We start from the raw sequence: 15969 nt of genomic DNA, 5'->3' as shown, positions 1-15969 counted from the left end.
CTTTGAAACCAAAGTGATGCTATTGAGGAGTTTCTGTTTTCACTTTTTGTCTTTTTGTCATAAAAGGTACAGAAAAATCGGGGGGGGGGTTGACAACCCCCCCCCCGACACACACACACACCTCTAGGGTCTCTTCCTTTCATCCAAAGACGATACTGTTGTCTTCTGGTTGTAATATTTATATAAAACTGTTTTATTTTTCCAGAACCTGAAACCAAATGTTTCCAGAGCGTAATCTTTTGATAATGCCACCGTGCCGCCAGCATCTGCATGCAAACTGGCAAAACACAACTCCTCTGAAAACTATGACGTCACAGCCACAGCATTCCACAAACTTACTACGGTTCCAGCGTTTATAGCGTACGCAGACAGCATACGGGAAAAAACATGGACTGTCCAGTTTGGTTTGCTTAACCTTATGTTTTTTTCATCATTCCTCCAATGTGGATGAGTAAAAGTTTATCTTTATTTATGCCACCGTTTCTAAACCTTCAACCATGTCTGACAGGTTTTAAACTGGTTTGATGCGATCCACTCTGGAGTCTAGGGAGCCTATCCGTCTACTCTTTTTTAAAGATTAAAGATTTTGGCACTGATTGGCGATAGAAAAGTCATTCATCCTAAACCACATGCATATACAGGATCCCCTTCCCTTCATCGGGAGGTACTTCTGGTGTTCAAGCCTGTCACATCTCTGCTGCGGTTCTGCTCTGGAACTTATCAGCAGCAGGACATCAACAGGCTGCTCTTTTGTCCTCTGGAGTTTCAGCAATATGTTATTTTAAGAGTCTCCTTTTTTCTTTTCTTTGAGCATTTATTAAATTGATGAAATGTCAAAGATAACCCGAACCAGTCCCATCCGTCTTCTTTTTTTTTTTTTTTTTTTTGCTCTAGTCCTCTAGTTCAATTTGAGACACTTTCAACCTCTCTTCAGAAAATATTTCAGCTGTTAATCAGCTGCATTGAACAGAATCCAGCTGGATGACCCAGACTTAGAGAAATAAATCTTTTTTTTTTTTTTTCTGCTGCAAGCCCACGTTTGTTTCATTCGTTAAATGCAATCCCACAGAACACGGAATGAAATCTTGACAACCATGTCATGCCTGTCTCTAGACGCTCTTAAAGCTCTATGTCCATCCAGCAGGTAACCTTCCCTCTGAATCAAGATATTCCTCTCAGCAAATAAGCAACTGTCTGACGGCAGTCTTCCCAGATAAATCACTGTTCAGTCGGGTGACAAAGGTGGCAAAAATAGTGTCACCTCTGAGCATCTACAGTTACATCAGACAAGTCCAATACTTCCTCCCACTCCCCAGTTCAGTTGGTTGTCCATTGTGTTCAACAAAAAGGGCTCGACACTTTGAATTGGAGCCCCTGATGGATCGCTTTTGAGGTCAGACGACTGTACCGGCATACCGGTTTCATCCCAGCCCAGCCGAGCTTCCAGGCTTGAATAGATATTTCTCATATGGCGACGGAAGCAGGTGTAAAGAGTCATAGAGCAATTGTGGGAAAGATGTCTTTGGTGACTGGCTTCTTTTGTTGTTTTTTTTACATTACCCAGATGGCTTTTTTTTTGTGATTTACGTATAGTCTGCGGTTCTTATTCGTGAGTCACGCTTTACATATACGTGGCTTAATACGACGAGGACATGATTTCCTTTTGACGTGCAGCAAAGATTTAGTACGAAAAAGGCACACAAACATAAAAAGGGCAGCACAAGGTATTTTGCAGTTGATCATATCCGAAAAAGGCCCCCATACTAAATGCATTATCGGTACAAATCCATCGGCCTGTACGTGTCTGAAACTAAAAGAGTTCATTGTACCTCCATGGATATTATCTAAGCAACATGGGTTTATCTTGTTATACAATATGTGAGGGAGTCATGGCAACATGTGCACCTCTACATCATAACAGATGCCTTTCTCTCAGAGGATAATTATTCTATGAATTATTAATTTGCTAATATATATGCGTTATTCTGGAATTAAATTGACTGTGAAACGACTTTTTTTTCATAATTATTTACACATAGATCTGCAAAAGTCACTCCAGTGATTGTGGGGCGCGTGTTACGTTACCCATAAACCGTCTTTAGGGTAGCATCACCTTCCACGTCCCGTGGGAATCGTAGTGAAAAGACTCAAGTCAGTCAAAAAAAAAAAAAAAAAAAAAAAGCGGAAGGAGCTTCCTCTGAGCGATACTGATGGTGCCGGTGTCGAGATGACAATGCGCAAAGCAACAGTGCCGTTCACAGGTCAGTTTTATTCTTTGTCGGCGGAATATGGGCGGGGGAGGGAAGTGAGCTCATTACAATCCTATAAAAAGAAAGTATCCGAGATCCTAAAACACGCGGCTGCAGGACGAAACGCGCACTCGCAGCCTGACAGAGACAGAGTGGGAACCGCTTTCTGTCTGACCAATTGAGCGTCGGCATTCACCTCGTCATTGTTTCCATTCTCCAGCGGGCGCTCTGCTTTCCAGATCATCGTATCGATGGCATTCTTCTGAATATCAGATTTTTTTAGGAACACAAATCACACTCGGGCAAGGATACTGAGAGAACTCCCTCTTTTTTGTGTGCCAGAAATCTCCGTTTTTCAAGAGATCTTTTTTAAAATTTCTTATTTCAGTATTTTATTTTATTTTTTTCCCAAGGATGCTCGTATTTAAATGGAATGGATGCTGCGTGGTAATGTTTCTCGTCGCTACATTGAAGACGGGGACATCCCAGGTATCAGAGGCGCGCCCAAAGGCTAACTCCATCAAGCCGGCTCTGCTGGAAGAGACACCTACACCCGCAACAAACTGCTCGACCACTGTCCGCAGCCGGGTCGCCAAGAAATATAAAATCCTGCCGCAGGTAACATTCATTCATTTACCGATTTACCAATGGACACCCAGTCCAACGTTTTTACGCACAGCCCAAAACTGCTCATACGGATTAGTGCAATTGCTAAAATGTATACATAGAGGTAATAAAAACTGGCAAAGTTCACAGGTAACCGTAACGTCATCTATTAAGCGTGATAAGAAAAAGGTCTCCTTCAATTTCTCAAAGGTGACTGTGCCGGAGACGCGTGCGTAATTGTGCAATACATCCCGAGACGGCGGAGTCCCTTAAGGCGCACAAGCAAACTGGCTCTATGCCAGTGGATCGTTATTGGAAATTGCAGGGATTGGACCCCTCATAAACCCTAATTGCCTCTCAGACCTGACGCCACAGTCGGGCGCTGCGCACTTCGACAGTAAATCATTAATGTCAGAAATGTGAGAAAAAGTTAACACTTTGGGTAATTTTCTGTCTGGGTCTTCGTGTCAGTAGAATGGTCCAGACGCTTGCTGGGATTACGAGGTTCTTACCGTGGGGCTTCTGTGGGACGCATTTACCGCCACTCGAAGACTCACCAGTGCGTGACGTTCAACGCAGTCCTGTCCCACGTGTTTTTACAGCAAAGCGAAATTTAAGACTATAAAGACACGACGGGTTTTATTCTGTCAAATATATATATAAATAAAACATCTGTGAACATTATGAGATAAATCTTTTTATTATTATAAGAGGAATAAGATTTATTGTTTTGTGAGAAAAGTTCTCAATTCTGTTTTAGTTAATTCTGGAGAGAGTTGAACAATACGGAAAGTAAATATGACATAAATGTCTGCCATGAAATATTTGATTTGCCATGAAAGATCACTGTGAGCTTTAACTCATAATTAAACATCTGATAATGAGTCAGACGCCACTGAGCTCAGATGCAGCTTAAGCCTCACAGGATCTTCTTTTGAGCAGCAGATGGCACTGCCACATGTCCTACAGCAGAGTCTGCACGTCAGATGACTGAAACATCTGAATACCTTTTTAATTGACTTATTTTATGGCTTTGTTTTGGACTGTTTAACCATCTGTGCAATAATGATAGCGTTAGATAGTGGTGAAGTGCCTGATGCTGAGAGCAGTGCCCAGATGTCCAGGTCAGACAGAAGAAATTCTATGTAAAAAAAATAAAAAATCACTTCTCATCTGTAGATTGTAGATGTTTAGCCTCAAGCTGCCTTTCCAGACTTTGAAAGCCCGCTCACATTTTTGCCATTCCAATCATGCAGAAGGATGCTGGGGGGGAAAAAGTGCGAAGAGCAACCGCCGTATTTCTGCAAATGTGGATTATCAATGTGAGACTTGAATTTGTTTTCTTTTCAATTTTTGATACATAGCATTGAGTAGATTGAGTGTATAGATCTCTGTATGAATCCAATTAGTTTAATTTCTAAGTGCATTTCTTTAGTGTCTATGCATGACCATGCACTGAATTAGGCTGTGATCAAACTGTCTCTGGATAACACACAGTTGGGCGTGAGTGATTGTGAGCTCATCATTTAAGAGGCAGTGCTTTAGTTGCCTGAACATCTCTTGAGGTTTGTTAAACTTTCACAAGAAATTTCCCCAAAACTTCCCTCACTGGCTTAATTTCAGAAGTTGTGAATCACTGGGGGGGGGGGGGGCAGAGTTCAGCCATCTAATGGAAATAAACTGCTGCAGCAGGAAACAGGAATGTAGTTTTTCCGTGTTTTCGGGATCAGATAAGAAACGCTGTTCAAAGCCTTTTGTTGGAGGAAGCATCTGACAGCTTAATGTAATTTTATGTCCTGAATCTGCAGACAATGTTTGGCGCAAAGGGTTCCGTTAATCACAACCAGGATCAGGTTTTTGGCTATCCCATGGCGTTCAGTGTTTTCCCATTGTCTACTTCTTTTCACATCACAAGTACAAGTTGAGTAAAACCGACAAAGCCAGCGCTCGTGGGTGGCACTGCTGGCTCTCTGGAATAGGACCAGCAGGAAGGTAGCACTCGCCACTCTGCATCCTGTGATCCCACAGGGAACTGACAGACAGCGTGGGGGCTTGCATGGATCTGTGGAACATCAGCCTCTGGTCAACCATCCGTAACTTGTTGCGTGATTTAATTAAAGACAGAGGTTACTTAAACAAGCGCTCTCTGAGGGCAAGGTCTTTAAAAGAAAAGCCACGTCCTTTCGCTTTTTCTCCCCGACCCCATTTAATGCTAAGATGACTGTTTAATGATCCTAATGAGCTGAGAAAAAGAGAAAAAAGGAGAGGAGAAGTGTGAGCGCTTGTTAGCGCTAGGCTCAGTTCATTCCTCAGCTTCCCGTCTGGTGGCCTTTCCAGTCTGTGGGTCCCCAGGGTGCTTTGAGGGCCCTGCCCTGGAGCCATTAGGGGCCTCCTGTGAAACCCGCCTTTACTGTAATTGGACCTGTTAATGAGAGAGGAGACCTGTGCACCCTTCATTCCACACCTTTTAGAATAGAGTAGCACACCAATTAGATTACCATCACAAGCCCCCCACCCCTTTCCTTGCACTGTTTTTAAATGGAGGAGTTGTGCAAGAAGTCTGTCACTCTTTGTGTCCGATGAATAAAACCAACCCAGGATGTATAGTTAACTGAAAAAGGTCTAGCTTTTGGAGACTTTGGACTCCAGCGCTCAAAGGGACATGCCCATAAACACATGTGTTTCCAGTGCCGAAAGACGCCAAGTCGTGTTTGAAGACATGGTTTGGACGAGTGACTTACGCGCAGCCATCCCTATGTTATCTGATACCGGCTGTCTGTGCTCTCAGGGCATATGAAGTCCGTTTATTTGACTCCGCAAGGCCCCTGCCACTCATTAACACCATTCACAGTTTCATGTTACATGTTTCATCTCTGGAGGTCATGAGCTATCATGACACAGTGCTCAGAAAGTGTGAGCAACTGGTGTGTGAAGGAGTCCGACCCGGACTCTAGGGCTTTCTGTTTCAAATAAAATCAATGGGAGTACAGCTGCTGCTCTTAATACATATTAAGTATTGATACTTAATACTTACCCTATTAATTCTGGGGAAAGTAAAATATGTGGTTCAACCTCCTCACCATCCCAAAAAATGTTCAACCTTTGGACTCAAACTGAGCAGAAAAGCCAGACGTTACATTGTTTTTTCTGTGTTAGAGGCCACTTCCGTCAAATCAGCCCTTTGGAATGACTCTACTTAGGTAAATATGGGATCCAAAGACCAGGGGGGGAGCTTTCAAAGCCCAGCATATCCTGCAGTAAATCCCTTGTAGATTGTTGCTCCCGCACATTTGAGGTTCCTCTTCAAAGCCGCGGTGCTTTACCAGCACGAGAGCAGCACGAGACAGCGCCCGGGGCTTCCCTTATGGCTCTGTCTGTCTCGGCCTTTATCGTCTCACCAGCATACCAAGGCAGGCAGGCAGGATACACCATTTTGAACCCACTTCCTGCTTAATAGCCAAGGCTGTGCTTTTATGTGTGAAGAGGAAACAATAAGGGAGAGGCAAAATAGACGGATGTGCGACGCACCGAAATTAAGTGCCCTCCCTCAGAAGTTGCAATCGAGCAGTTAAAACCTGACAAGATAAGTTGACAATATCAGTTGCGATTCATTTTGGGGGGGTGTTGTTGTATCATTGGATTTCAAATACACTACGATCTGTAATCGATCCAAGCCTGCTGGCCAGAGCGACTGATATGAATCAGAGCAGGTAGTGTGAAGTAATACGGCACCATTTGGGTCCATTTGTCTTTAAATTTAGATAGCAGCACATTTTTCAAGTCAAGTAGAAACTCCCACTGAGCTTTGGTGAACTTTGCTTCACATTTACTGCGTTTTCTCTCCATCTTAATTATACCAAAAAAATCATGCAGGTGCACGTAAGATGTTGACACAAAAACAGAACACGCCACAGAGGTGGAAAGTTCATGCATGACTGGAAATACAGTAGTCTACCAAAAAAAAAACCAACATCTTCTTTTTTAAGGGTCTTTCTTAGCAGCAGCTGAGGAGCACTGACATTTGGTTGGAGGCCAAAGTGGACAGTTTCACTTTCTTGTCAAGAATTAGATGACATGCATGGCTCTAATCTCTGTGTGTTAAAAGACAGAGCTCAAGCCAAGTGGCAATCATCATCAGTTTAGAGTAAAGCGCTAGCGTGGCTTTCCCAATACTCTGATCTTTTACCAACCACAGCTCAGCCAAAGCTTCCTAATTAACAAATCAAATATTATTTGTTCAATTTGTACACAAAAAAAAAGACAACATGTAAAAAAGGGGCAAGTTGTGATTTTTCGAGACATGGTGTAATTATTTCTTGGCTGAGACGATGGCTGCTTGAAGTCTCGCCTTTGCAGTGAGGTTTACAAGCTTGGGTTAAGGTGTGTCAAATATGAACTGTCAACCACTAAAATATCACAACTGCCCCCACCGGATTAAACAGAGGGCAGACAGACGTTGTTTTACTTGTGAACTCTGGAGGCGAGGGCATGTCGTTGATTACATCAGGCTAACTGGCGTGTTTCTGTAAAAGAGGGAACATTTTGAATTGGCTAAGGCTGAAGTGGAACCCACCCACATTAATACGGGTTTGATAACAATTGGCACTATTTGTTCTGATCTTTTCATCTTAAATCAGCTTCTTCAGCATTTAACACATTATCTATGCAAGCTGGCTTCTCTGATGAACAATATAAAGAGACACAGCTCAAGATTTTAGTCTCTTGTGTCAATGAGGTTTTTATTTTATTTTATTGCCATCTTCAAATATCAAAGCTTGTTTTTTTCTTATTGGACATTCACTCCCAATCTTGACTGCATTAGAGCAATTTGTAATCATTGACAAATATACTTCTCTCCAACAACCTCTTCTGTGCTGCAAAGGTTCTACTTTTAAACGCAAAAAACGTTAAGCCCTAATAGCCCCAAAGTTTTGATTTGATTTGATTTAAGTTGCTCCATAGCCATGGAATTGCATTCCTTTTTAATAGGATTCTCTATGACTGATCTAATCTATCTTAATGTATGGCATTTGAACGTGACAGATATCCGATGCTTCCCTGCAGCTGTGCAGAATGTCCTTCTCTCTTGATGAGTTCAGTGCAAACTTGCGACATTATTGCATTTGATCAAATTAATTGGATATTGATGTCATTTATGTGAAACTCCTGTTCCAAGTCTAACAGCGACAGGATTTGCATGTGCAAGGAATTATATCAAGACTGAGATTCCAGTAAACCTTCACACGGATGCAAGAACTTCAAATGGAAAAAGTGAGCTTGGATTGAACTGTAGGTCTGGATTGTAAAGTTGTGTTTTTCTTTTTTTCATTTTGTTGTTTTGATTTGGGAATTGCTCTATTGTCTCGGACCTGAAAAGAAAAATGACTACAGCATTGAGACACGTGCCTACAACATGTTGTCCACTGTGATTGGATGCAGGGGGGGGGGGGGGGGGGACCACAGCTTGTAGTCAATTCACCCCCAAACAAACCACCAACGGATTTTCCCACTTAACCCCAGTGATATTCTTGCAGGCTTAATTATCCAGGCTCAGATCTCTGCTGCTGACACTGCTGTCACGACTTCATTAGAGTGAGGGTGAATGACATTTGGTTTTCATTTCTAAAACTTCAAAACGGACATATGCAAAACCAAACTGCCATTCTAGAAACTGTGTTTGTTGTTCTCAAAGTTTGAGCCGGGAGTTTTTTATAGTGGGCTCATTTTTATATATATTTATACAGCATATTTGTGTGGCAATGATAGATGCTTGACCTCCACTTTGACAAAATGCAACACTGTTAACGTTATGTGTGATTTATATCATGATGAAGTGCATTTAAGTCATAGTCAGTACTTCAGCTCTTGGATTTGGTCCAACCAAAATGTTTTACTCAGCAATTAAACCCAGCAATATCACACACCAATTTAAGTCCCTGAAGACCTCTAACCTGAACATAACAAAGGTATTATGTGGCTTGTTAACTGCTACTTTTGCGACCTGAGGTACATGGTGCAACTGTGGTGCATGCAATGCAATTAGAAGGAATGCAATTATGGTCTGTGTTTGCTGGGTAAGTAGGGGCTTGCTGGGCCGTGGCCAACAAATCATCTACGTTCTTTCTCCTTAGCAATGGTACCCTCTGCAAAACAGGATTGTGAAAATAGCATCCACTCTGTATATTTAACAGTAGGTTAAGTTGTAACTACTATTCTCTGAGTGTATGTCTTCGCACAGCTGCTTATTCCATGCATACTTGGATCCGTTCCCAGCTGACAGATGATGTTGGTTACTCCATAAGACACATCAGGTCTGCTGACTCAAAGACATAGCCTATATAAGGCACCGGTGTTCAGCGTCGCTCTGGACTCAGACCTGATTCTCAGCGACTTTGATGTAAAGGGATGGTCTCTCATCTCAGAGAGCAGTCATTACAATGCAACCATCAGGAACCGCTGTGTGCTCAGCACATGAGGATCATCCCCACCCAGAGTCTCAGTGCAAGACACAAAGGTCCACAACGACCATGGGGTGAAATCGCTGCTTTAGCAAGGCCCTTAGATGCCAAACGAGCTGACAGATATAGGGAAAGTTCTCCATATTGAAATGAAGGTCAAACCTGCATGGGTGGAGTGTACCCGCATGTCAGGCTGCACATGTGCACCTGCTGCTTAACCTACATCCAGGAGAACCTCCCTGTCATCCAGCGGGACTGCATAGGCTGAGATAGTAGCACTCCTGTGTAGAGCACGTAAGGAGTGGGTCAGTAGCTTTGTGGCTTCATACAAGGGGCTTTTATGTACACGTACAAAGTAGAAGAATATTGTCTTCATTGCATCACACATGCAGTCAAGTGTTGCACTTGGTCAGCGCTCTGCTCTGTCTATTAAATTTATAAGGCATAAAACCTTCCTAAGAAGCCAAGTGTGGCAGCTTTGGGAATGTGAAGAACTGTTGATTTTGTGGTTTAAACGTGTATTTTCTTTAATAAACTGAGCACATGTTTGTTTTCAGCAGGTGTATCCTTGCAGCAATGACAAAGAGTGCAGCGTGGGGAGCTACTGTCACAGCCCTCAACAGGCTCCCTCTCGATGCCTCTCCTGCCGCAGGAGGAAGAAGCGCTGCAACCGAGATGCCATGTGCTGCCCTGGCAACCGCTGCAGTAACTGTACATATCTCACACACAAACGTGATCTCAAATTCTCAATGCATGCCGGGTTTTGGGGGTATTTTCTGACTGGAGGTGATTTAGAATTTCTTTGTAGATTTTTGACCTTTGCTAGCCAAGTGGCCTAGCGAAGGAGCCAACACATTTAAATAATGGTGAACACATGCTTTCACACAAAATTCTGAATATAATTGAACTGTATTGAATTAATTAATAGTCACATTTTAAGGAGTTTCATCATCAACAGATTAAATTGCATTTATTGATGCTTGTGCAGAGACTGCAGCCAACAAATAAAGACCTTCCTTCCAAATTGCGTTCAGTTGTGTTGAAAAGCCTCCCCCAGCAACCGCTAAAAGAAGCTCGCAGCACATTGATTTGATCAAGCAGCTCATGTGTAAGCAGGGCGTGTATTGTTTTCAATCACATTAATATTCTCTTTTCTTTTCCTGCCTGCAGATATTTGTGTTCCTATCTCCGAGAGTGTGCTCTCCCCTCACATCTCCGCTTTAGATGAACATTACCAACCGTCTGCCAAAGACCACAACTGGAGGAAGAGTGGGAAGGCACACGCGAAGCATCCGAAGCGTCCACTTAAAGGCAAGATGGGGCAAAGATAGCCTGGATCATTAAGTCTGCAAGATGCATAGCTCTGAATTCACTGCTCACTGAATTTCCTGCCATCTCCGAACATCGCTGTTGTTCTCGCTGAGTCTAGTTTGGTCGGCTTTGCTTTTCTGTTGTGCGCTGTCTGCCCACCCTACAGAGTTCATGGCCGATGCCAGGCCACAAACTATGTTGATAATTACCGCCTCTGCTCGTATGTCAGTGTCTGAGTGCCAAAAGCACAGCATGGGGAGCCTGACAGAAACCACAATGACCCTGCTTTTCTGCACCTACGTAAAAGCCATACAAGCACTTTTCTTTGACAGTACACACTGTATGATACGCAAGTGAAAACCACAGAATGCAGGTTTAGCACAATTACACGTAATGGCTACGCGAACCCCCCTGCTTAGCGTCTGTGTCACCTTATGTGAGTTTGTGCAAGGAACCTATCTATAAAACAGTGTGCTTAACGAGACACCGAATTTACTCAGCTTTAAATGGACCAACAAGACAGCAGGCTCCAATGCTCAAGTCAATGTGTTAAAAGCAGTACTACTTAAAGGCGCCATAAAAAAGGCCATTTACTTTTATTTTGTGCTCGACTGCCTCCTTCTCCTAAAACATTATGACTGTGGCGTTTATGCAGGTCCTGGCTTGAGAAAGCGAATCGGTGGCATGGAAGCAATGAATACCCAGCCGGGCTATGGAGTCCATCAGAGCCTGAATGGCGAAACAGCTTTTGGCAAGAAGTGCATTTAAACATGTTGAGGGGGGGCAGCGTATGACTAAATGGTGCTAAATATGTATTCATAAGAGTATTGCTGACGTCCTGCCAAAGTGTCAGCCTCAGACCAGATGGGGTAGTATGGTTGATGTACATAATAAGCTTGATTTATGTCGACAGCGCCATGAATTTCTTTGGTCCTCTGACATGGCCACACAAAATGTAGTCCAAATGTAGTCCAGACATGAAGAAAAGGTTGCTTCAACATTTTGACTTGGAAGACAATGCATTCAAAGGCACTTTACAGGTGTAGCAGGGAAAGACCTGCAAGACCTGCAGGGAACGATAGAACCCAGCTTGTCCCACGTTGGCGACGGGGGCAAAATAAAAACTTCCCTTTAACAGGCAGAAACCTTGAACAGAACCTAAGACTCAATGGGGGCGGGGGGAGGCATCTGTCTTAGTTGAACCGGTTGGAAAACGTGAAAACAATGATTTGCTTTATTTAACTGGACCACTACAACTCCAAGATGCTGGATTCTGTGTCTGGTGATGCATTTGGGTCTATCTTCAAGCGTACATTTAGCAACTGACCAGACTTTATGAAGATGTATGATATGCTGGTGCATCACTAATCGGCACTATCTCCAATCTTTGTCTGTTAGGGCATGAAGGTGACCGTTGTCTGCGATCATCGGATTGCTCGGAGGGCTACTGCTGCGCCCGCCATTTCTGGACCAAAATCTGCAAGCCAGTGCTTAGACAGGGAGAGGTGTGCACGAAGCAGAGGAAGAAAGGCTCTCACAGCTTGGAGATCTTCCAACGTTGCGATTGTGCCAAGGGCCTTTCCTGCAAGGTGTGGAAAGATGCCACCTCCTCGTCCAAGTCCAGGCTCCACATGTGCCAGAAGATCTGAAATGGAGGAAGCTGCTGTCTGCGTAGAGGCCTCCGTCTCCATCTGCCAAGGAAGGTTTTTAAAGGATGGGTTGTGGCTGAATTGAAAGGAGCAAAGACAAAGAAGAGACGTAACAGACTGTGGATTCAAGCTCGCCATTCGGTGCGATAGCTTTAGTGGGAATGGTCCATCCCTTCACCCACATACAACAATTTACCCTCACTCACACACAGAGGCACAGATGCACCTCATGGGTTTCTGAGATGCTTACTCACGAACATAACAAACGTCATACACATTCGCGTGCCATTTAGGGAGCCACAAAGTTAGCTGCTAAATGCTGATAGATTAGACACATCAATCTTTCTACAAGTTTCAATTTATAATGAGACAGACACACCATTTCATTTACACTCACACAAGCCATATTCCTGCAAATTCAACTCCAAGGTCAAAGATCAGAATCAGAATCTCAATATCTCTGTCTACACAATGTTTATTTCGGTTTCAAGAGTCCAACCAATGCAATGCAAGACATTCGTACCCAGGGACTAATTGCCAACACTGTTTGCTCTGGAGCTTGACTTGTTTGCTTCTGGAGAGTCCAGGGACTTCAATGTGACGCATAATATTCTTAACGCAGGAATGCAGGAACATTTTCATCAGAGTGATGGTTCCGATTTTTACCCGGTAATGTATTGTGTCTGCAAAGGAAACCTTGTTTGATCTGTCAGAGACAGCTGTAATCTATTGTGATGCAAATACATGGGTTAAACCAGTTGCACTGGGATAGTGCTCTGCAGGCTGTGCGGTTTCAGAGAATGGTTCTGCTTTTCCCGATCACATGAACAGCATTTAGAGTTTTGTGGGAGTTGCAGTTCTTTCCATTCACAAAGGCAGTAGAAATGAGAGATATGGCTGCATTTCCTTCGTCTCATGAAATACTCTGCAGTTCTGTTCTCCCGGAGGTGAGGCATAGCTTATTTTTTTTAGGACAACTTTCAACAATCACTTGTTACCTACATAGTCAATATACTTTTGCTTTAATGTTTTTAGAGCATCAACTACATGTATTTGTAACGATTTAAAATACCAATAAGCTTTTATATTGTAAATAGATAGGAAAACAATGAAAATGTATTTAAGAATAAATGTATATCATGTACATAATGCAAAACAAATGTGAATCTTGAACGCTACAACAAAGTGATCTAGGTGAGAGCGATGAAGGATGATATGGGATTGAAATAATATAGTTGAATGATAGAAACTGTGAGTTTAGGCAAAGGGGAGAGGTATAGCTAGTTTTGACTGATATTATTAAACTGGGCGTTTCCAAAACAGAGGCAAGTCCGTCAACTTTCAGAATAGTTTGTGTAAAGTGTGTGTAAATGGTGTCAAGATTTATATCCCACTAAATATCGTTTGTGTTAATACATTACATTGATTTGTGTTGTGCATTTACAATGATGAATGAATAAAATAATGTATTTTGTATCATTGGTTACAAAAGACTGGTTTTCATTTGTGCATATTTCACAACGGAGAAACAAAGGAATGGATTAAATATAATTGTTTATTACAGCTGATGGCATGAGTTCGTTTGTCTCCCAGAAAGGCTTTGACCCTTCAGGGAGATTGTGATTGGAGGTTAAATATAGGTTCTATCTTTAACCTACAATCACAATCTCCCTGAACCCCTGTCTTAGAGTCCAAGTCCAGACACTGGTGGTGGTGGTGGTGGTGGCTGGTGATGCTGATGAAATGATAAAGTGAAAACATAAATGCCATTAGAGGCTAACCATGTCAAGGGAACGTATGATTGAAGCTGAAGAAATCATTAAATAAAACACATTTTGTAGACAGACTAAACCAATAAATGCGGAAACTGTTCAAGGGTCTCGAGACGCCCCCAAATGTGGTTGTATTTGAATTTTTTTTTTTTTACAAATAAGATTTCAAGAGAGCCATTATAGGCTGATGATTTTCAGATGGGCTCTTAGATGAACATGCTTAGATGCTCTGTTTGGCTAGAAAGAGACTACGCATTATTCTACTCTAAACATTGTACACAGTGTATGATTACATTGAAATTGGGAAATTATTAATGCATTATAAAAAATGCTGATTGGTCCAGACAATGCTTCGTACGATTAGAGATAGATAGATAGATAGATGCCTTTGTTCAGAATGTTGTAAATGCACTTTGATCTAGTTGCAAGGATTACGTGACTCTGAACAGCTGCAGTTTCACGATCTGCTACAATATCATTTTAGATTTACAATCACGATGCAATATACTTTCCAGCTCGACTGTCAGCATACATTTAGAGGGGGCCAGAATGCTAAGATATGCTATAAATATTGTCATCAGTAAGAAAGCCTAAACATGTGGCTTAATTATGACGAGACCAGACTCTTCCAAATAAAATGCTGGGGTTTTTATCTGTTGTGTCTTATGTCCTCGGAAAAATAATTTTAAAACTATATTTAATTATTTTCCTCAGCAGTCATTAAACTATTTTACAGAGAAGTGATGGAGTGACCTCTCATGTAAATGTGTTCAACAGATGCTCAGCATTTGTATTTCAAGTTGAGTGCTGACTCTAAAAGGTAAAGCCATTTACACCCATTCCTATTCTTCACTCTTTATTTGCTTGTAAAAACAAAACAAAAGAAACAGGAGAGATGTCATCTAAAAGATACTGCACAGAATCCTAACACATTAAATCGAATACGTGTCCGGTCATTTTTGTTTTCTTTTTTTGGGGGGGTTGAAAGTAATGACTCTACCCTACCTTTGTTTCGACAGGGTTTCTACTTGCTGAAATCCTGGAATCCTTTTTGATCTCCACAGACACTGGAAACGGTGCATTCACAGCTACCAGAGTATTCAGGTCTCCATGGAAAGAAGCAGTAGATACAGACATGCGTTTTTATTTCTGCAGCTCCAGGCCACCCACAGGTTCTGGAGTCTCCACCGAAAACCTGCTAATGAGACAGCGACTGTCACTGGCTCCTCACTTTCCAGTGTGTGTCAGCAGAAAATACAAATGAAGGCGTGCATATGGACAGGGTCTGACTGCCCATGAGGGTTGCCAACTAAATAAATATGCTCAATGATTCAGATGACAACTTTGATTTTGTGCCCATGGTGGCAGAGTGTGAATCAGAAATGTAGTCAGTCTCTGTGGCAGAGAAGGAAAAGGTTCTCGAGCAGGGATACTATACGCTAATGAAGACGATGATGGCCATTTTGTTGAGGACTATGGCACAGATATGGATTTCATTTGACTCATACTTTAATCAAGCTGCATGCCCACATTTAGCAAGAAAGAGGCTTTGCATCTTAAATGCTTTGACATAGTCAAGAAAAAAAAAAATTAGAAACATATGAAGAAAGTTGTGTTGCCCATAGGAAACATGGAGTCCTGTGGGTGTCTGGCTATATTTTACCCCTCCATAACAGAATATGCCATTTTCAAAGTTGTCTTTAGCCCACATGGGACCCAAAATTGAGGAATGTCCTATTACCCTGTATTTGTAAGTAGTACAATAGTGATACTGCTTCATAAAGGGGTAGAGTCTATTATGTAGATAATCTATAAACTGATTAACTTCATCTAAATGATAAAACCCAAAGAAACCCACCCATTGGATTTTCAAGTAGTGGAAGACAAAGGTTGCTCAGGTCATAAACTCAAAAAAAAAAAAACC

At 42.2% G+C, this 15969-nt stretch overlaps 1 protein-coding gene across 1 annotated transcript; it reads left to right on the top strand.

The window, feature by feature from the left end:
• The first annotated feature begins 2663 nt into the window (after window positions 1–2663).
• On the top strand, window positions 2664–12273 carry dkk2 (dickkopf WNT signaling pathway inhibitor 2). The gene is made up of 4 exons (XM_068751346.1): window positions 2664–2867; window positions 9871–10024; window positions 10484–10624; window positions 12023–12273. Exons 1-4 carry the CDS (start codon window positions 2664–2666, stop codon window positions 12271–12273), a joined length of 750 nt encoding a protein of 249 aa, XP_068607447.1.
• The last annotated feature ends 3696 nt before the right edge of the window (window positions 12274–15969 follow it).

The sequence above is a fragment of the Brachionichthys hirsutus genome, chromosome 17, assembly GCF_040956055.1.
Source record: "Brachionichthys hirsutus isolate HB-005 chromosome 17, CSIRO-AGI_Bhir_v1, whole genome shotgun sequence".
Lineage (NCBI taxonomy): Eukaryota > Metazoa > Chordata > Actinopteri > Lophiiformes > Brachionichthyidae > Brachionichthys > Brachionichthys hirsutus.
This window is presented reverse-complemented; position numbering and strand designations above follow the sequence as displayed.